This window comes from Botrytis fragariae (assembly GCF_013461495.1).
Source record: "Botrytis fragariae strain BVB16 chromosome Unknown tig00000050, whole genome shotgun sequence".
In the NCBI taxonomy this organism is placed as follows: Eukaryota; Fungi; Ascomycota; class Leotiomycetes; order Helotiales; family Sclerotiniaceae; genus Botrytis; species Botrytis fragariae.
This window is the reverse complement of record NW_023500992.1, coordinates 2,057,181-2,079,085: the sequence shown is the minus strand read 5'-3', so window position 1 is coordinate 2,079,085 and position 21,905 is coordinate 2,057,181. Positions and strand designations below refer to the sequence as shown.

Here is a 21,905-nt window from a genome sequence, read left to right as displayed (position 1 = left end):
CAAATACAAGCGAAGCTTTTATATCAAAAACAATAAATTGAATATTAATAGGCTACTATTAATGGTATAAACTCAACTATCTACCCTAGGACCAACCTCTAGTCTTCCGTCAGAAAGATCACCCCAACTCCATCGCGGTTATTTGTAAAGATCATGCGTGGAATTGACACATGAATAAGTGATTCGCAAAGTTTAAATGTACTCAAGAGGATCCTAAAATCTTTTCATAAGCATCCTCTACCTCCCCAGCCAATTCTAGTAACGCGACAATCACTATTTGATGTGTAAGATTTGGAAGTCGATCTCGATGTAACCCAAAAAACTCCAAAGGTGGTGTGGCTTCACCGAGACTCTGAAGAAGAGGAGTCTCGATGACAGGGGGCTCAAGGGCTGTGTATTCATATTTTGATAGAGGAACGTTGACCTCGGCCGTAATCTTTTGTTGCTCACCCTCTTTACTTTGTGGGTCTTCTGCGTTTGGCACACCCGTGATTTTCAAGGCCGAAGGTGGTAGAGGCTTTCCTAGTCTTTGTGCTAATGCTTTTGTGTGTGTACCGTACATGCTACGAATATAGCTGACACGGGAATAATTCCATCCAACCTCAACCTTCCCTTCAAAGGAGCTTTTGAATATGTAATCGATGTGATTGGAACCGGGAACCTGCCAGGTTTGCATCGTGGCCTCGACCTGGGGGACTTTCAATATGGTACCACCCCGAGATCCCGTGACACTATTGACCACATCTTCTACAGAAAGGTCGCTAACGGACTTTGGCGCCTCGTCTTGCTTCACTCCAGCAAGCCCAATGCGAAGTTGACCAAGAGTGAGACCCAAAATGCTATGAATCTTTCCCCGATCCATGGTTACCGCAAATCGTGCCTGTGCATTGAGTGCCTCGATTTTGAAGACTTGGTGGTCGGAGAATGTGCTTGGAAACGCCCCTATATTCAATGCTTTGAGTGTGACGATCACATCAGTGTGCAGTGATACGGGTGATTTCGACTTTTCTGGTTTCCGCTCCGTAACAGGCGTTTTGGGATTGGGTGACATTGTCTGAGAGATCGATTTACGTTTAATGTATTTTTCAATTTCCGAAAGGGACGTTTCATAATTACTCTTCTTCTCTTGAGCAAGACGCAAGAATGCTTGGTATAAAGCGAGTGCTTGCGATGCGGTCGTTGCCGTGCAGAAAATCTGTACGGCTTCCCCATCTAAAATGGCAACGAGTCGATCTCCCTTCGCCTGCGTGCCATTACGAACATTATACATAAGGAATTCGAAAGATGTGATATCCGCGACTAAGAAGGCTTGATAATCAAATGCGGCCTTGACTCTTAATTGACTGAAACCCAAAGAGCCTTGAACTAATGGTGTTTGATTCAGTGCTTTCTCGCGTGCTGGCCACTGGATAGAGGTGCGTACTTTGAAATCCTGAAGCGCCACGAACCCACTCATTCTGCCTGAACTGTCAACACCAACTTTCTCAAAGCCGAGACACAGATTTTGCTCCCAATCCGAATTCTTTTTGGATGAAATCCAGAAATTTGATATAATAAAAGCAGATTTGCCAATTGCCTGGCCGAGATCCAATTGAACGTCCAGCTCAGCAATAGAGACTGTAGCATTCCAAGGGAAGGCACCAGTTGCTGCAACTTGCTGGTATCTCTGCACGAGAAAAGTTGATGATTGTATGCTGTCAGTTGACGATACAGGAGCTGTAGAGCCTTCACGCAACTCTTGTGGAACCCAAATCTCCCTAAAGAGCAGGAAATCTTGTAATTGCTTGGCATTGATTAAGACTTTCATAGGACTAATCTTTAATATTGCAGACATTCCACTGGTGCCACTCACATGCTTACTATTCATGAGAGATAGGAAAATTGATTCAACATCAAAGCTTCCCGTAGATTCCCTGGAGTAAACATGTTGTACTGAAGCTTGCAGCCTTGAAAAAGCAACGGATGCAGCAAAGAAATGCCCATGCTCAGTGGATCGGACCGTGTTGATAGTCAAATAGATTTCGTCGAATCGCGCGCTAGCAGCAACACGAGCTATAGGCTGACAGCTGAGAGTGAACTCTTGCTTACAAATTCTAAGCCCTAGATTGAGACGAGTGCGGCCAAGCACAGTACTGGGATCGGCTGCCAAAATGTTGTCGTCATCGGAGCCCATGAATTTTTGTGGCGATGTTTTTGGCACCGACTTTTTATCCTTGCTATTCTCGCTTACAATGTCTTTGACTGAGGAAGATATCTCTAAGATGAGAGGCACAACTGATGGATAGAGTATGTTTGTCGAAGCGTCCACTTTCACCTCAGCATTCAGAGACGGGTCATCAAGTCCATTATCTGTGTACTCTATTTTCCAAGCCAGACCAGGCGCACGTAAGACTGTGCTACTACCGGCGTCTTTATGTGTAAATTGCCCATATCTTCCAGCATGAGGCACGCGACCTTTTATGCCTGCTTGATTTGTCTGCGTAGTCTCTGCCAGTTTCCTACCCGACAGGTATACAACAGCTCCAGCAAAGTCCGCATCCACTAGTAAAGACTCCATACGTTTCTTCCCGAAGAAGGGCTGCCTTTTGTTGGAAGGCGTTGACGGTAGTAGTGTCGGTGGTGGGCTTGCACTCCATGTAGCTGATGCTACCCGTACCATTTCGGTAGCAGATCCAATTGATCGTTGAAGCTCAGCGGCAGGTATGATGAATTGAGAAGTCAGTCGCAAATCAAGGGATTTTCCTGCTGCTTGAAATGCTAACCTACGGGTATTTTGACCAGAAATATATCCAACATTGAAGATAACTTCTGGCAATAAAGCTGAGTTAAGCGAACGTTGGATTTTGTCATGTGATGAGGGTACCATTTGCAGTTGTAAGTCTTCAATGGTAAGTCGAGCAGAATTCTCCTTCCTTGTTGATAAATCAATACGTTTCAATGATAAAACCAGATTTTCCTTCTCAAAGTGCGAAATGCGATCGTTTTCGGTATTGCCAACCAGCCAACTAACTTGGATGTTGAGCAATTCGAGAGTGTACATCGAAGCAAACATAATGGTAGACGTTGAGCCAGTAACGCTATCATGATCTTTGGTCTCATCGTTGACTGTAATCCTTGGTCTGGACTTACGAAGTTTCTTAAAATACTGTTTTTCTCTAGTGAAGTCGATGTCTTTGATTTTGTTTTGCAAATGACCCATGACATCTACCACAGAAGATGCAGTTTCCGCGAAAAGGTTGATTTCGAGGCCATTGCTAGTAAGATTAAATGATCTAACATCGTCCCCTATTTCGTTCTTTTTGCTCGTGGCAGTCATGAATGCAGCGAATGCAAGATTTCCGCAAGGTTCCATAGTCCCATTGTTGAGGCGAGACAACTCAAACATAATGCGATGCAAGTTTACATGAATCTCTGGAAATTCATATGTTGCCCCATGTGCCTCCAGCCTATTTGCAACTAGAAGTTGCACGCATCCAACGTTGAACTCAAGTCTTGCCGTGGTTTTTCCCTCCCGCGATGGTTCCGCATTTGCATAAACATCTAAACCTGCAAAGGTTAGGTGAGCATCGTATATTAGAGCAGGACCGGCTTTCGGTGGTGAATCTGGCACTGGACTGCTGCTAGGACCGAATATTTCCTCAATATGTGCTTGTATTGCTTTGATATCGTCACGGATATCGGAAACGACACTAGATATTTCTGGTCGATTGAGTGCAGTCAAGAGACTGTGGAGAGCAGCTGCATCAAGCTCTATGGGTTCCACAGAAGCAAAGACTGAAATCTTATTCTCTTCCACAGACATACTGCTAACGACACGACCGTTTGTTGGTGGCATTTGCAGCAACGAAATACTTTGCTGTTTATCATTTTGGACAGTTTGCACATCGTGTGAGTGTTCTTTAATGTCAAAATCGAAGACAATTTCGGACCCAAATTGAGCCGCCAAGGAAGCCCTAGCAACAACACCTGAAATGGTATATGTTAACGACTGTATGAGAGGTATGCTGATTTGATACATATTTAGGAACAGTGCCAAATTAATCTTATTGATGGGCTTTAATTCTTGAACACTTGATGGCAAGACATTCGGTGGCGATGCAGGTCGTTTGGCTGTAGGAAGCTTCGGTATCAAACGATTCAGCTGCGCGACTTCATCCCCAATCACTAAGTCCAAGACTTCAATAAGTGCGACGATATCTTGCTGGACTACAAATGACAACTCTTGCGAATTTGCTGCAACTTTAAAGACGTTAAGAGAAGTTTCGTCGAGCATTGAGCTTTCGAATGACACATAGACACTCGGATTCCGCAGCTGGTACAGACTTAAGGGTTGCGAATGACTCTGAATTTTCGAGGTGGCAGCTTCTGCGGCGAGCATGACGTTGACCATAGTCGTGTTAGCAATGTCCTCTGTTGAAACAACAGATACTTTCAAGCCATTACTAATGGAAACAGCTCTGAGATTTATTGTGTCAAGCGTGATAGAACCTTTGTCGGTTGCAATCACAACCTGAAGATTTTGTTTAGCTTTCACTTGTGGGCGAGCTAGCGTGATTGGTGAAGGCCTTTCTGGTAATTTTGCGTTTGATTCGCTTTGTTGATACAATTTTAAGATATCTTGCACAAGCTCACATAGTTCCCAATTTAAATTGATCGAAACATTCTCGCAAAACACATGCACGATAGTGTTTTGAATTGTGTCTGTATCTGAGCCATGCTGCGATATAGATATTGGAGACGTGATGGAAGAACGCGTAGTTGTCACCGAAACACTGGCCGACAAAGAAGATAGTGCAATCTCGTTTTTCTTCGGGCCTGGATCTATCACAAGCCTTACAAGTTCCGTTCGAAATGATATGCTTAAGTTCGGTGCTTCTGCTACCGCTACCGTGGCATCATCGTTTGCAAAACCGAAAACATTACTCATCAAGACACAAGTGCCAAGATTGTTGAGATCCCAGCTCCTCCATTGAGAAAAGCTAGCGAGGACTCGCTGAGCAGCGTCCTCGGGAACACTCTCCGCATTATTTGCGCAACGGCTAACGATATCGTGTTGCGAAGATGTGCCAAGTATCGAATACATATGTCGAAGTCGAGCAATTACTTTCCACGAATCATGGGTTCTCAAATGTCTCTGTGCGCTTCGAAGGACGTAAGCTGGTCTTGTCAAGAATAAAGGATCTGTGGCATGCTCCCCTGCAGTCGCGACGAGGTATGTGAATAGCTGGAGACGATTTCGTTGTTGGCTTAATCTAGATGCAAATGTCTCACTTACACGATCGGCGAGAACATTGGTACGATGGACCAATGATGCAAGATATTCAATCTTACTACTAGCCGTGTTGACTTCTATAGTTTTGAAAACTATGTTTGCCGCCGTCTTATGTCCAGAAGAAACCCAGAACACGACATCTTCAAGAATCGCGTTCACAGCTGCTTGAGGATCATTTAGATCACCGAATCGTTCCTTCGCAGCTAGGACAGCAGAGCCGAGGTATAAATGGATTGCAGAGGACTGCCGACCAGCTTGGGCGGCGATGAGGTCCGAAGTTCCAGTTGTTTCACTTCTTGAGGTAATGGCAAGCTTTGCGATAGAGAGATCATACTGATCATGCGTTTCATTTTTATCACTGGTCAAATCATGCGCATCGGGCGAATTTAAGAATCGAAGACATATGCCTGGAGTCCGCACAGCTATATCAAGAACCTCGCCGTGTATCTTGTCTTTTTTGTCCATGCCGAAAATCTCTCCCATAGAGCTAATCTGAAGATCATCTATCATATCCACAGGATCTACAGGTTGTATTGCAGTGAGTAAATCCGCAACGGCTCCCACTGCTTTCGGGCTAAGCACTGCCTTGATACCCCCGGGCATTTCCACGATAAAGCTGGTGTGAGTGGCGTTCTCGCCCACTCGATCTGGCTGGATGTCTTCTAAATTCATGCGAGGTGATTGCATGGTGTTTTCGGTCTGAGCTTCTGGATCTAGGACTGGAAGATCTTTAATATCAGGTTCGACAGCCTCAAGTGGAAAATACGGTGCTATATAAGAGCTTGAGAAGGTAACATTAGAGGGAGGTAGGCCTCTAGGCTCGCCAACGGCACTATAGAATGAAGATTGACGACCGGTCGAAACTGAAAGGTCTCTGAGATGCGATTGACCAGCCTGTATACTTCGGGAACGTGAAGCAGAAATAGATGTTCCCTCACGATTAAACAAGTGAGGTCGAATGATACTCTGATCGCTTCTGAAGCTTGAACTAGAAGCGGTCAAGAATGAGCTTTTGCGCCCAGTCTGAGGTCGATTCCTGCGGACCGACGATACATTGGAGGACATCTTGTAAGTAGATGGCCTATCTTGAATAAGGCCGTCACTGTAAAAGAGTGGAAGGGGCATTGGCGGAACACACATTGCAGGCGGTTCAACATTCTCTTGATCTACGTCTGTCATAACATAATCATGTAAGAGGAAATCAGTTCGGTGCGTTCTTCGATCATGAAGTCTTAGGTGTGCTTGCTGCAGGCGGCGATCTTCTACAAATGCAAGCTTCTTCAGGATCATCCCAAATGATATCGTTGTTTGAATAAGGCCATGCGTCTCCACGGGATGTTGTGCTCTTGACCTGTGCCTTGAAGCTGATTCCGCATCAACACAGCCAAATTTCAGATTTGGTATTTGAAGATCTAGTTTCTTGGAGTAATGGGATCCAGCCCAATCATCGAAATTCAATATAATTTTAGAAGTGGAAAAAAGGAAGGCTGCTTCTTCGACATGTATCCAAATGCGTATGGAATCAACCGAGGCACGGAGAAAAGTGACATCGTGCAGTATTAATTCAGCAGTCGGTGGCAGGGCATTTTCATCGTCATCAAAGGAAAATGCAACTGCCTTGACACTTCCAAGCAATCGCACAAAGAACTCGGTTGTACACTCGCCAGTAATTGCGCCTACACTAAAGTCCCAATTACAGACGTAAGTTGGTTCAATAGGAGGCAGACCAAAAAGGCGATTGCCCGATACATTAAGACCGTCGATGAAAAGCTGAGTACCAGACGTTGCGCTAGCAAAAGACATTCTACTATCACTTTCGGTACCCAAAGAGAAAGCTAGTGTGCCAAGCTCTACATCCAAGTCCATGTAGTAGTTGGTAAAGCGAAGATCAGCAGCCAGTGTCGCAATCTCGATTCGAATATGGTCCTTTGCTGAATACAAATTTGCGGGTAAAATTACACTGGATTCGTCAGCAGATATGCTCAGGATCACATCGAGATCGTTGCTCTTCTTGAGAGGTTGAACGTTCGCGTCCTCTTGGCTGTTGGCGGTTTTGACACGAATGGCTTCTTGGTGTTCCTCCAAGGTCCTAAAATGAATATCATCGCCAAAGTAATTGTCTTTCACCTTGAGGTAATATCGAATAACGAATCCATAGAATTGCGCTGTAGCCCCATTGCCATGCACATCAAGTATTAGTGTATCGGTATTAGTGGAAGAAGTAGTTGCACAATATTGATATTTCCCTCCAAGTTTTATAGTATCGAGTTCAGCAATTTCTGTGGCTTTCAGAAAGGTGGCCTGCGTATTCCACGGAGGCACATGCAGATTCAAACCACCGTGCTTAGCGAAAACATCAAACGATATGTCGTTTCGGTGAGGCCGAAATGTATCGATAGGAATGCAAATGTCTGCAATCAGCGACTCTCCAAAAATGATGATGAAGGTATTATCGTCAAAATCGGCAGGATTGTTGATTATGTTGGAGTCATTGACGTTGAGGTAGAGTTTGAATGCCTGAAGATTGAGGTTCACCAAATACCGAAACGGCGTAAATGTGAGATATTCTGGCGGCGGGCCACTGGCCCAGTCCCCAACAAGATCTGTGAGGAGGAAGATGTGTTCTCTCAGAATAAAAAGTTCTAGTCCGCGACTGCCAATATCGAAATTCCATGTTCGGAAACCGTTCCATTGTAAGGGATTCGATAGATCACAACTAATCACATTTCCGGTAGATCTCCAAAGTAGCCCGTGGTTAACACTTGTAGTTATCTCCGTGTTGGGCAAATCCAATTGAAGCTTGTTTGAAAATCCAGATTCTCCTGCCACCATATCCATCAGGTATCGAATCGTTGCATTCGCCCCAACCTTAATGTCAAGCCAACCAAAAGGTCTAACCTCGGGCCCAGGGGTCCCCTTGTCATCCTTTCTCCTGCGACCTCTGTTACCAGTTCGTTTTCGCTCGCTCGGCCGGGCACCAGCTGTTTCTGCTTGCTTTGTCCATTTCCAATTCTTCGATTCCTCTCTAATGGGCACTCGAAGTGTCGTCTCGTGGTCAAGTTCAATGTAAAGTTTGAATTGTGTTGGCACTCTATATTGACCAGGTCTAATCATTTTGGCGGGGGAGGCGTCTTTACACAGACTTGGAAAGAAGACTCGCTGAATCTCGGCCCGCTGCCTATCTGCCCAAGGACCGTAATTGATAACAGCACCTTCCAGAAGAAGATCGATTCCCCATTCAGGAGGAACATCACCATTGATGTTATTGCATGCTGATTTTGACACTTCACGTCGCCATGGAACCTTGGCCGGGACATCCCAGTAGAATCTCATAGTAGCGCTGGGGCTATCAACAATAGTAGTAACTGTTGCATATTCGTTAGAAGACCACCGTGCCTTGTCATCCTGCTCGCTTTCATCCAGATACCTCGAAAGACCTTGCCAGCTACTAGGGTTGGGGCCTCCTGGAATGGGTGAGTTTGAGCGGCTATCATGACTGGATGAGAAAGACTCTACAGAGCTTCGAAAATAAGGTACGAGGTCTTGAATAGTATGCCATGCTCTCTTGCGCTGTCGATGGAAAAAGCTGTGAGAGTGAACGCGGCTTGCAATAGCGTTCGACTGCTCAGGAACCCCGCGTTTGATTCTACAGGCTGCCGTAGTTTGATCTTCTTTGTAATCATCATTCGGTTGCATTTGTATAACGGGATGTTCGAAACGAAAATTTATTAGCTGTTTATACTGATCCAATTTAGTCGCTGCTGAGGCGTCCAGATCTCCCTCTGCCTTGTCCATTTTAACAATGAGCACGCTCTTGGTATTTTCATTCCCTAGTACCACTGCAGCTTTGGAACATTCAATATGAACGGGAAGAAACCTAAGTAAGAAAGTTGATTCCATTGTTGCATGCGACTCATCACCTTCCATATCGACTGTCTGAGAATTCGTGGAAGATCTATCAGATTTATCTTCTACGTGGGGTGCTCCAGGCTTAGCTTGTTCTTCGATATGTGAGGGTGAAGGTTGAGAATCGGCAGTAGATTCCTTGGACAAGTCTTGCACATTTCCACGACCATTTACAACACCCTTCTTTCTTAATCTCACATGCTGATGGAAATCATCTCCATGGCTTTGCGCAGCATGATCTATATCCTCACCATCTCCAGCAATTCCCGATATAATAGCATCGTATGCCGCACTTCGGTTGTAAACAAACCATTCCACCCCGTTCAAAACGATATCGAATCGACACGGTAGTTTCTTCTTTTCTTTCGGCCCCGCCTCCTGATCAAGTCTCGTATGAACAGTCGGCTCCTGCTCCTTCTGCTTTTTTGTAGATTCGTCGGTTTCTAAGTCCAATTCTCTCACATTGCGAAGCCAATATTTCCATGTAATGTATCCATTTTGTATCAATATAGTCTCATTGTCGCCGTGGTATCTAACACCTTTTAAAAACACGCGCCCTCCTAGGAGAGATATTTGTAAAGCTTGGATGTCGACATACACTTGATATTGATGCCATGTCCATTTCCGAAGACCAAATGAAACGATGGCAGCAAAGACACGGTTGAAATAGAAAAGGAAGAATAGTGTGCTATACCGAGGATTAGCTATGCGAAACCAACCACAGTATGAAGACTCACACAATCCCACAGACAATCAACTCAATAAGGAAAATCCTAATCTATTAGCTAGCCTTCTTTTGCGCCGGGAATACAGAAAGCTACCAATTGAAGCCCAGATCCGCTCGCAGAGGGGATGCTGTCAAGCCACTACTGCTCGCCATCCTTTAACGTTCTTGTTTAAATTGTGTATGAAGTAAGGTTCTACGTGATTCCGACTGAAATGCTCATGATCGCAAAGATTCCGGCCTCCATGCTACATGTTGCATTGTCTCTCGAATGTCGTCAATCTTTCGTTTTTCGTCTTCAAGAAAATCGTGGTTACCAAAAGGTATCAAGTGAAGTGGTCAGAGTAGCATCGATCCTTTTTGGTTGGATAGTTGAAATACAAAAGATTGAACTTATGGTAGATCGCGAAGTAGAATTGTGATGCTTCATAGGGGCCACTCGGCCGCATTAGCCCGCTTTGAAAGCTGGAAGCCACCGCCTTGGCAGAATTACGCACGCTTTCGCCTCTACACTCTGCGACAAAAACATGGCATAGCTATCAAGACCACCAACTGCCTGCCTATCTCGCTGTGTGAACATTTTCCAGAGACTATAACATTCACTAGACTTTATCATTCATTTTTAACAGTATGAAGGAGAGTTTCGCAGATCATGTTAGTCGCACAATTTGAGACTTCTAAGCTCCAATCTACTCCTATAGCTTATCGTGACCAAGAGAGCGCGCCAACTTCATTGATTCTTCACGCCTTCTAAGATGATGGCAGGAAGTAGTGATCTATCCGGTGGTACTGGTGAGAAATTGACAAATGCAACAATAGTGGTAGCTGGTTCTGCTGCATTGCTTGCCTCTTTACTATCAATTGTGTATGTTTGAGAGCGACTTCCTTCATTCACTTTAGAAGCTAACATCTTGTTCAACAGGTCGGTTTGGTTGCAAACGTATGTTATAAAGGCTACATGATACAAAATTTGATCATTTTTCTAAATGTATTCTAGGAAAAACTATCGAAAACCTCTTTTACAACGCTATGTCATTCGAATCCTACTTATGTACGTGGATGAAGTCTTCAGCAATATTTACAGTTCCTATATTGATCAATACGCTTAGGGTACCGATATACTCAATCTCGTCATGGACTAGTCTAGTTTCTAGAGAGGCAGCGATGTTTATCGATCCTATTCGTGATGTATATGAGGTAGGTTGAAAATCTTTGAATGCCATGGCTCGAAACTGATCATTGGCAGGCTTTCACAATTTACACTTTCTTTCAACTCCTTATAAACTTCCTCGGGGGTGAACGAGCATTGATTATTATGATGCATGGACGAGAACCGGTACATCATCTTTGGCCATTGAACCATGTCTTTCCTAAGGTCGATATATCCGACCCTCATACATTCTTGGCCATTAAGCGCGGGATTCTACAGTATGCTTGGCTGAAACCTCTTCTTGGACTTTCAGCTATAATCATGAAAGTTACTGGTGTATATTCTGAGGGTACCATTTCTTTAACCTCCGGTTATATGTGGAGTGGTATTATTTACAATATTAGTGTCACACTGAGTCTATATTCACTCGGAATGTTTTGGGTTATCATGTCTAAAGATTTACAACCTTTTCGACCTGTACCGAAATTTTTGTGCATCAAGCTCATTATATTTGCCTCATACTGGCAAGGATTTCTACTTTCGATCCTGGTCTTTCTCGGAGCAATTCCAGACAATGTGGAGGATTATACAGCCGATAGTCTCGCTGCGGCAATACAAGATGCCTTGATCTGTATCGAGATGCCTATTTTTGCCATTGGACATTGGTATGCCTTTTCATGGCACGACTATGCAGATGTCACCATATCTGCAGCTAGAATGCCGGTCCGCTACGCTATTCGGGATGCTTTTGGCATTCGTGATCTCATTGAGGATACGAAAGAGACATTCAGTGGGAAGAAATATGAATATCGGTTATTTGATTCAGGAGACAACGTCCTGGCCCATGAAGGATCCTCGTCAAGAGTAGCTCGGATGATGGAAGGTATGCGATACGAGCGTGGTGGGAAAGGAAAGTATTGGATTCCCAAACCAGGCGAAGCAACCGCAAGAACACCGTTGCTTGGAAACAATGCTGGATCTCCTGGAAGCCAATCTCCCGTACAACCCCGTGATGGCGATTCTGACTACATGGGGTGGGGAGACGGTGGGGTAGAACAGCAAGGTCTTGATCCTGAAGAAGAAGGTCTTTACGAGAGAGCTAGACAACTAGAATTCGGGGATTGGAACGTAAGTAAATTTGGCTTACTGCATGCTTAAAGCTAATCAATCATTTATAGTATCATGTGATTACTGCTCATGAGCCTTCAAGGGAAAGATGGCTCACTGGGCAGCCTGATCTTCTGACAACCTCGGCAAATCGTCATCTCCTTCAACCTACTGATGACAACCGTATTCGAAGAGCCAGTAACATCAGAGAAACGGTCGAGGATGTCACTAAGCGAACTAAGAGAAAGTCTTCAAGGAACAGTCGTAGCAGAGATTCTAAAGGCAAAAATAAAGAAAATTCACCACTGAGTGAGGAAGGAAGAGCGCCAATGCTCAAAGGCATGTTGCGACAGCATTCGTCTGCCTCCAGTTCAGCTAAATCCGACAGAAGCCAATTAGTTGATGTCATAGTCGAAGATACTGCGGCAGAAGAAACTGAAAGAGTTCGGGCTCGTAAAGAAGGAAGTTCAGGATGGAATGAAACTGAGCCCCGACGTTTCGTGTAAGTCCATCCTCTCATTAGATAAAATTCAAGGCTAATTTTCAAAGGCGGACATATGGAGACGGTACAGGTGAGGACATGCGGGAAGGATTCGAGCCCAATGATGACGCAGAGGCTGTGGATCCCAAGCCAGGTGTTGATGAAGAGTTTGCAGTTGATGGGGATAAGAATCATGGTAGTGATCAGGACAACTCGGAGGAATCACGCCATTGGAATGAAGCTCGACAAGAGAATGTGTTATTAAAGCCTAAATACGGAGTTGATGGAGAGGCCTTTGAGAATGTTTGGGGTAGTGGAGAACCATCGACTCCTCCACGGGAAAATCCCTGATGTATAATAAATACCCTTTGGTCTTTTGGGAGCGTCGCGGATATATAGTTGAGGCGTTTGTTCAGAGCATTATGTAAACATATACGGTTTCTCTTTTCTTCTTTTCTTCTTTTCTTCTTTCTTTTCTTTCCACGGTTTTACACATTCACACCGTAAATTAAATATAGGGGTTTTCTTCTTAAATTATCTGTGAAATTTAGCAATGTGATATATCGCATCTGGGGTTCCAAGTACCAGGGCTGTGATATGTAGCTCTTTGCTCTTTACTCTTTGCTCTTTGCTATTTGCTATTTGCTTGTTCACGAATGCGACGAATCATATTGGCATTGGACCGAGGAATATACTACGGGGAATGATAAAATACACTGCCTTGCCCGAATGAAAGGAGAACTTACAGCTACTGTCTTTCCCAGCAGATCCAGACGTACGCATATTTATCAGGGGCTAGAACAACCTTTCGATCTCCAATCCAGGCATTGGGGGCATCTCAAATCTCAGGTAACACTTCCATGCACAACATCCAAGCTCCATCGATCACTTGCTTATCTCAGTAGATGAACCATGTGTTGGCTTGGCTGGGGAATTGCGCTTAACCCCGACTTGGTTTAAAGCTTGTGTAACACTAATTCATTGACCCACTTTTCCCAAAAACACAAAGTCAGTCTACGGTGTAATTATGATGAGAACACCTACGAGTGCTGGGTCCCTAAGTAATATTGTAGTAATGATAACAACTTTTGGTAAATTCGATGGCGATTGATTATTCGACATCTGTCGAGACAACAAATGTAAAAATGATGAGTTCCTTTAGGCTAAATGAAAGGGGAATTTCTAAAGGGTTATCTCGGATATTGTATATTAATGCAACACAGTATCACATTATGATACACCTAATTAGCGGGCCGAAAAGGTGTCTTTGTCTAATCGATGTTCTATAGCCGTCGGCTTTACCTTCTCTGTGTAACTCACGGGCTGTGTTGTGTGACAACGGGACGGCAAAGGTTTTGAGGTCATCACGATATCTATTATCCACACTGAGGGAGGAAGGGCCACTCAGAACTCGAATACTTGGCTAGACGATGACATCCGGATCTGTAAAAAGAAGGGGCCGAAATATTAAAGCGGGGATAACATCTCCCAGCTACATATGACCTAGTGTATAACCCAAAAGAAATCAGTAGTAGGGCTAAGCTTGCGAAAGAGTATCCTGTCATAGAACATACCCAGCACTTAGCACTTTTTAAAAATGGCATTGGATTTTCATATGTAGCTACTGGGTTTCATGCGCTGTTTGCTGTCGTGAGAGGAATTTCATATAGTATAGTATGCAATTTTCTCTTGCTTATACGCTCTTACCCGGCTACTCTGATGACCAAGGGTACCATACTGCTACCCGTTTGAAGAATCCCAACGTATTGGTAGCGAGTAATTCTTGGGAACGTATATATAAACCTCAAGACTCACAACTGATCTTAAAAATTCCTTCTAAAAAGCGGCTCTGCTGTGTCTATTTATGTTGCAGCGGTATCCCTTCGATTATTCTAGGCTATACACGCTTTGGGCTTTATCACCCTTTTGCGAACCGACCATAAGTCTAAAAGCACTTGCCATCTAGCGATCTCTAACATAATTTATCCAATCATATTGAATATAAGGGTCGGGCGGACAGGGGACTACTTACGCTGAGCTTCTTGATCACATCTTCATTACATATATTCTATAATCTGGTCCAGGATGACTTTACATTAGATAAAATTTGAATTTCGTTATTGGAAACAGCTCATGAAAAGGATGGCCGACGAAAATGTATTAGGTAGTTAAACTGCTTACTTCTCAATGTGGAAAGAACAAACAACTCGCGACACGATAAGGAAACACTAAAGCCTTTACAAACCCAAAGAACCTCACATCACAAAAACTCAACAATTCTCTGTTCCTGTTCACCATGAAGCCTGCCACTTGAGCGGTCGATGTATGTTCTCATTAAGTATATCCAATCTTCATTGTGCTTAAATACCTCATCTTTGAACATCATTGATTCCCTTTCAATCCAGTTTTTGAGCATCTTGGATGCAACCAAGTCTTCTTACTCTTCCCCTGCTAACATTCCAGTTTGGACTACCTAGTTCCTGGGCCTTTCAGACTATACGAGTGCTCTAATGTGCGTGTAAGTTACACATTAACACCTGCGAACTATCGACGCGAGCGAGGCTTCCTTCCGATGCAAACATACAAAGGGAAGTACGCCTGCGAACGGGAGATTAGCAACCTTCATCTTTCAGATTATCTGGATGCAATAATCACCTTCAACAATGGGTCACCGGCCTCTACTCTAGCCTGCGCTACAAGAAGTTGAACATCTTGGATCGGCATCCTACCATTGATTAGATCTAATTCTAAAAGAGGGGCAGAGACAATCACTCTAGTCTTTCCGCGAATGGATAAATCGCAATGGATCCTAAGAATTGTTGCACGTTTTCTCTGTTGGCAGTACCAATATCATAGTCTCTGGTATCTATCGCGCTTGCTATTAGTGTGCTTCTCTGCCCGCTCATTGCTTACTGACCGCTTGACCACTGTAAAGTTCTGAGGGTTAGCGTTTAGATATTACCTCATATCTCCATTAAGAGTTAATGGAATATTTGATTTCGAGTAGAATATTGAGACTAAGTTACTTGGGAAAGTATTCCATGGTTTTTGGTTATTCGAATGGATATGAAGTTGGAAACTTACACCACAAGTGTGGAGGGGAATCATTCTATGTTCAATGTCGACAAATCCTGCAGCTCTCATCATTTCTGGAAGCCGGGGTGCGACACGAACATCTTTCAAGCCGTTCAGGCTCTCATTATACCTAGTACTCCACTGTCTAAGAGCATGGGCTGTTGTTTTTTCCGATCAGATACAATATCTTTACATAATGCCTGCCTGGAAAACTTACCCTCTGTTAAACTTCCATTGTCTGATTGGGCGTTATGATGCAGCTCCACCAACTGGCACCATCCTCCGGGTCGGAGTACACGAAGCATATCACGGAGGTACCCAGCCCATCTATTCACATGTATAGCGCCCGACATCAATCGACTGTGGACAAGGTCGAAGTTATGGGCCTGAAAAGTGAATCTATCAGATGTTATTAGACCTGTTCCACCTTTTGTTTTTTCTATACAAACCGGTTGTTGAGATCATCCACTTGTAAATACAAGTTTTCAGGTACGGTCTCTGGCTGGAAGGGGTAAATATCAATCGCTATAACCTGCATGAATATTAGCACCCGACCACCTGGGCGACTCCAATATTTCTGATGATGCTCAGCCATCTGCCTGGTACTGGCCGAGCTCTGCATTATATGCGCTCGAAGAATCATGCCATTTTGTATTTCACTGAAAACCAAGGGAAAGGAAGAGAACCTCGCATCCTGGGTTTTGTGTAGCAACGTCGACAGCCCAGCTGGCTGTTCCATAGCCACAGTCCAGAATTCTTCTAGGTCTGTTCAGCGTCGGAAACAGAAGACGATTGTCGAAAACTCTGTTTAGTACTGCGTGCCAAACACGCAATCTTTCTAATTCGTCCTGCGCGGATGTTTTAGTTGAAGCTTTCCAAACTATTGTGTGCCTGCTGGTCGTATTACCTCATCGATAGGCTGAAAGTAAGATAAATTCGCTATGGCATACTGCTGGAAGTGTCGATTGTGGTATGTGACAGTCTCGAAATATGTGTTGTCCACTTCGACTGTCTGAGATTCGGGATGGCTAGGTAGAAAGTTATCATCTTAGCTAGTGATTCATTTTCTAGGGGCCTTAATTGTACAGCACAGAGAACCTACCTCGCCATGTTAGTTCTTTTCAATGTCTTTTAACCAAAATTCGTGCTACTGTTGCTTTTAAAAATCTAGTTTGAGATAGCCGGTGCGGGGCCAAATACTGTATAACATGTATTGTCGAGGCTCGATTTTCAGTTTAGTTTTTCAAGCAAATTGGCGATCCATACAATTCTCTCTCCGTCTACTAGATGTCACTGAATACCTCTATTGTACAACCATCCATGTATTCTTATTTGCTATTCGTTGACCTTTTCAGAGCCTGTGTGGTGCGGGCATAAGCGGTTGCTTCCATGTCTGTACAGTCAATGTGGCATCTATCCGTTCCTTCACAAATGTGGTAATTCCGTGGTGTACGTCATATAAAAAGAGAGAAAGCAGCAGCTAGTTCAATAGGCAATAAGTATAGAAAGCTATTCCAAGCGCAAACCTCTATCAGAGTGATTAAAGAGCCAAATTGAAAAAGTCGCGAGCCAATCAAATTCTGTTACTTCAATTAATGAGACTTCAACAAGAAGGTCGTCAGTTGGTCTATTCACTCGCAAGGTTCTTCTACGAGGTCTGAGCACTAGTAAAGCTCTTTCTTTCCCACGCCAACAGGAATTAAAATATGAAAAGCTAGCGGGTGCTCTGCGGTGCCTCCGAGTTCACTAACCAAATTGAAGCGGGGCAAGGAGGTTTTTAAATTTGCATCGACTAGCACGCTATCTTTGCAGGCACCTCAGCATGCTTTGGGTTTCACTACTGGTTAATGGTCATGGTGTAAACTGACATTTAGCTATTCGTACATGGTACTGAACAGTTCCACCACACCGAGAGAGGTAGCCATGCTAGAATATACCACAATCGGCGTTCCATGCCTCTTTTGGCATCCTTTCATCATGAGCAAAAGTTATGTTTCTATATAAAAGCTGAGGTCACAGATCTCATGAACAAGACGAGTGTTTATTGCGGCTTCTGTATTCGGACTATGTGAACACCTGGTGAGCATATGACAAGGGACAAGGATGAGATATTGGGTGGCCACAGCCTGTAGCTGATTGTTACTTGCAGCAACGGGCCCTAGATATTTTTTCCAAGGTTGTGACCTATAGTCAATCCAGTACATGTACGATGTATTTTTCTGGATGCATGTCAAGCTCGTTACATGTATTGATGGAAATTTCACTGGTAATACCAAGAAGCAAAATCTGTACAGGCTCGGGCCGCCGATTCTTAAACAGCACAGATCTTCAGCTAATCATTCACCCTTAGTGGGCAGCCGACTTACACTTCATGTTAGGCATGCTTAGTGGAGCCAGACAATCGAACCGGGTCATTGGAACAAACCTTCTCAATGATAGCTACTCATGTTAAAATTGCAGTGCATAACAAAAGTGAACAATTTGTATTCATGCTTTACGAACCTTATGTTAGAGAGATGAGTTATAAGCTTGCTGAATTGTGGTGAATGGAAACAATACATTTTGTAACTTCTGACCTAAAAAATTACCAGATTTGAGATTGTATGGTCTATCGATGGCAAGAACTCTGCACTACCCATGGAATGTATGGAAAAATTCAATCATCAAGACTCAACACACTTGAACGTACAGATTACCTTCACCTGCGTTACCCCCACCATGGCATACGACAACAATATGTGCTCTGGTGCCACTAAACGCTGGATCACACGACAGTGTATATAAGGGCCGCATCAGCGAATGTCCTTCAGCCAAAGATACCATGATGTACAGCTTGTTAGTATCCAGCGGTGAAGCACAGCCCGTGGCAGCGAAAAAGCAAGAACACAATGGAGACATTGCCATAACTCGACTAGCTTTCTAATCTCTTAAATTTATTCAACGCTATAGTAGGATCTCCTAGCCGGAGCGGAGTCGGGCATGAGCCTAGGCATGTATGAAGTTTGATCCGATAGAGCCAGTGTTACAGTTAAGCGTTTCCAATATGGAGAAACTTTGGAGCAAGGGGTTACACGCCTTAGAGATGTTGGGATTTAATCTCAAGTTCGACATATGTGAAATCCCGAGTGTACTAAGCTGCCGTTCCTGGACAAAGTCTCCGAGACCCATTGCCTCGGAGATGTAGGGGGGTGTGGATTATGACTAATACTAAATCATTTTGCTTGAGTGAACGGGCTATAGCAAACTATTGAGTTTTCTTCACCCAGAGATATATTATCATGAGGCCTATCGCAAAACCGTCGACAAACATGTAGAAAGTATCGTGATTTATGTGAGTGCACGAGGAAAAGCATCCTTCCGTAGAGATCATCACCTTTTATAGGCCTGTTACATTACATGATCATCGATGAGGTATTAATGAACCTGAAGAATAGGCAGGCTGAAAAAGTTATAAATTTCAGCTCGGAGAGAGGGAGTTTAGCTTGCACAGTCCGCTCCGTGTATTATCAAGTACGTGGGTCGTTGGGCTTTACTATCATCACAAATATTAGCAGACTCAGGAGACAAATCGTATACAGTACGTTGCGTAACATAGGCGTCTTTATCCCCAAGGATTGCAACCTAATTCTCCCGCGCAGTATCAATCCTTCTTCCGACATCAAATCTGACTTCCTCGCTTTTCTCTCCAAGCGAGACAACCAGCTTCGCTATATCATCAGAAGTAAGAAGCTGGAACGACTTGGCTTTCGTGTTTGGATGATTTGGAGCTGGCCGTCTTTGTCTTAAACCTTAACTTTCTTCAATATCCATGATCACGTCTAATGAATCTCACGCCAAAAAAGCATCCGAAATTTGAGTTCCCTCTACGTGTATCAATGTTGAGCCCTAGCTTCGACGGCAAAGCCATGCAGATCGCCTATGTACGGATTAGATGTGAGACTTACCGAGCTCCATAATGCTCCCTGCTAATATCTATACCACGTTATTCAGTGGACCATGTTCGCCTTATACAGATAGCACAATTGTTTATTTCTTGCACCAGAGGGCTGTATGCAAGATGCATAAGTTATACAAATACTTTTAGCACCCACCCTGTCCCAATATCATTCGTTACCACACTACTGGACTCGGTGCGTCTATGCCACTGGCGATCAGTGTTGGTATTCGGACGAGCTGGGAGATCGCCTCCAGTAGGCTGGAACGGTTGACATGCATATTTTTTTTATATGTCGGTCGTAATTTAGATATGTACCATGTTACTGTCTCCGATTATTCGACTAGGGTCAACGACGAAGCGACTTCAAATTCGGCAATATATAATCAGCGACGCGTGCATGCTGGTTTTCATCAGCTTGGCCTCAATCTGGATATTGAGCGAACTTTTCAACCCACTGAAGGAAAACCAAGAAATGGATCGAGTGCACATGGATTTCACAGCGCGCGTGGAAGGTCCCGAATATATACATATAGGTAGCCTCTTTTGACAAGATCTTACAAAACAGTTTAAATTCAAGATTCGAGAAAAATTGAGGCCGAATCTCTGGATAAGTACATATCAAATTATCAAAGCAATGTATTGCGAAGTGGATACAGATATACATATATGAATATACCAAGAGAGCAAAATTGACCCCATCGCTCGGCCCCTAAGACCGTCCGGGACGTGTAACCGACGGCAGTGATTAGAAAGTATGCAACTCGGCCGCTAAGAAATTGGGTTGGCCTTCTGGGTCTTGGGTGCTGCCATCTGGTGGTATGTGCATCTAATTAGTTTCGGAGTGACATGTTTCTTCCCCTTCCGGCGGTGCCGCTGTGTGAGGGAGGAGGGGGGACCCGTTGAATTGAACCGTGGTTATGGGTTGGGATTTGAGAGGGAGGGGAGGGGATGGGTAGTGTTTGAGGTTTTGGAAGGGGGGAGGGGAGGAGAGGGGGTGGCTTGTGTGTTTGTATGTATGTATGTATGTATGTATGTATTGTGTTGTATTATTTTTTCTGTACTTTATGGTTGGTACATCTAATTCTATGCCGTCTGGTCCGACATAGAATGTGTCTATCTCTCAATCAATCAAATCAATATTCCCATTTCCAATACTACTAATCCTCTATATGGTAAAGGCAAGATCTATTTCTCTAGATAACATATTGAGTAACAGCTCATCAATTTATCAATCATTCAAAATAAATAAAAATCAAGAATCCAGAGGTGAATAATCATTATACAGGATCAATAACTGAATATTCTGCCCCCCCCCATCTCTCTCCTTTACATCATACATATACGCAGAATTCTTTTCCGCGTATACTGCATTCATTCTCGGATATTTCTCACTAAGCTAGTCGAGCAGTGAACAGCGCTTCTCCACTCTTGGCAATGGGGATGGGGGTGCGGATTGGTAATGGGAATGCGATTTGGAATTGATTCAAATGGGATGGGATGGGATGAGATGAGATAAATGAGTCTGTTTGTCTTGGCATAGATGTAGAGTTGTATCTTATTCCATTTTTTCTTTCGCAAATCTCGGATTCTTGAATTTTGGAGGGGGAGGGGGGGGGGGGGATAGTTGTGAGGTGTGAATTCTATATTCTGAATTCTGAATTATAACTTATAAGTAGTATTACTAATTACAGCAGATTTTCTTTATGAAAAGGAGGAAGAGGAAAGGAAAGGAAAGGAAAGGAAAGGAAAGGAGAGGAGAGGAGATGTGGAGGTGTGGGGAAGAATCGAAATTCATTTTCGGAGATTTTCATTTCATAGGCGTCTGTCTAATATCTATCTTCAGGCTATCAAGCTATAGAATGTAAACTTTTCAAAAGGGGGGTGGTAAGATCTGGGTTGATAGCTGTTGGTGTTTGTGAAAATGCAGCGCGCAGGGCAGGATAGGGCAGGATAGGGCAGGAATGATGAGAGAAATATTCGATAGGCTCTAGGCGCGAAGAGTAGTTCTAAACTTCTCAACCTCTAATCGATGTTCACTGAAATGTACTGATTATAGAATTACACAGTATAGTATACCATAATATATCACAACGTAACACATCGTATAATCACCCTCTATTCCCTCATGCCTCCTCGCCAAGTTAAGCTTTCTCATTGCATATCTAGATTCTAGAGACCTATCTATCTAGGGAGTGATATCAGTATGTATTGTGAGTTCATGGCAGGTAGGTAGATAGATCCTTTTGAACTTGT

The 21,905-nt window shown here is 43.7% G+C and overlaps 3 protein-coding genes across 3 annotated transcripts; 1 reads left to right on the top strand and 2 right to left on the bottom strand.

Annotated features, from left to right (window-relative positions):
* Positions 1-202: 202 nt before the first annotated feature.
* Positions 203-10,058, bottom strand: Bfra_004640 (putative fermentation associated protein; the record flags this gene model as incomplete). The annotated part of the gene is made up of 3 exons (XM_037335039.1): positions 203-9,866; positions 9,916-9,951; positions 10,000-10,058. 3 exons carry the CDS (start codon positions 10,056-10,058, stop codon positions 203-205), a joined length of 9,759 nt encoding a protein of 3,252 aa, XP_037193573.1.
* Positions 10,059-10,657: 599 nt separating this feature from the next.
* On the top strand, positions 10,658-12,991 carry Bfra_004639 (putative duf300 domain-containing protein; the record flags this gene model as incomplete). Its single annotated transcript, XM_037335038.1, has 7 exons — positions 10,658-10,767; positions 10,825-10,842; positions 10,900-10,953; positions 11,012-11,099; positions 11,149-12,180; positions 12,231-12,661; positions 12,709-12,991. 7 exons carry the CDS (start codon positions 10,658-10,660, stop codon positions 12,989-12,991), a joined length of 2,016 nt encoding a protein of 671 aa, XP_037193572.1.
* Positions 12,992-15,274: 2,283 nt separating this feature from the next.
* Positions 15,275-16,310, bottom strand: Bfra_004638sa (putative methyltransferase domain-containing protein; the record flags this gene model as incomplete). Its single annotated transcript, XM_037335037.1, has 6 exons — positions 15,275-15,365; positions 15,413-15,499; positions 15,554-15,567; positions 15,725-15,873; positions 15,933-16,114; positions 16,165-16,310. 6 exons carry the CDS (start codon positions 16,308-16,310, stop codon positions 15,275-15,277), a joined length of 669 nt encoding a protein of 222 aa, XP_037193571.1.
* Between the last annotated feature and the right edge of the window lie 5,595 nt (positions 16,311-21,905).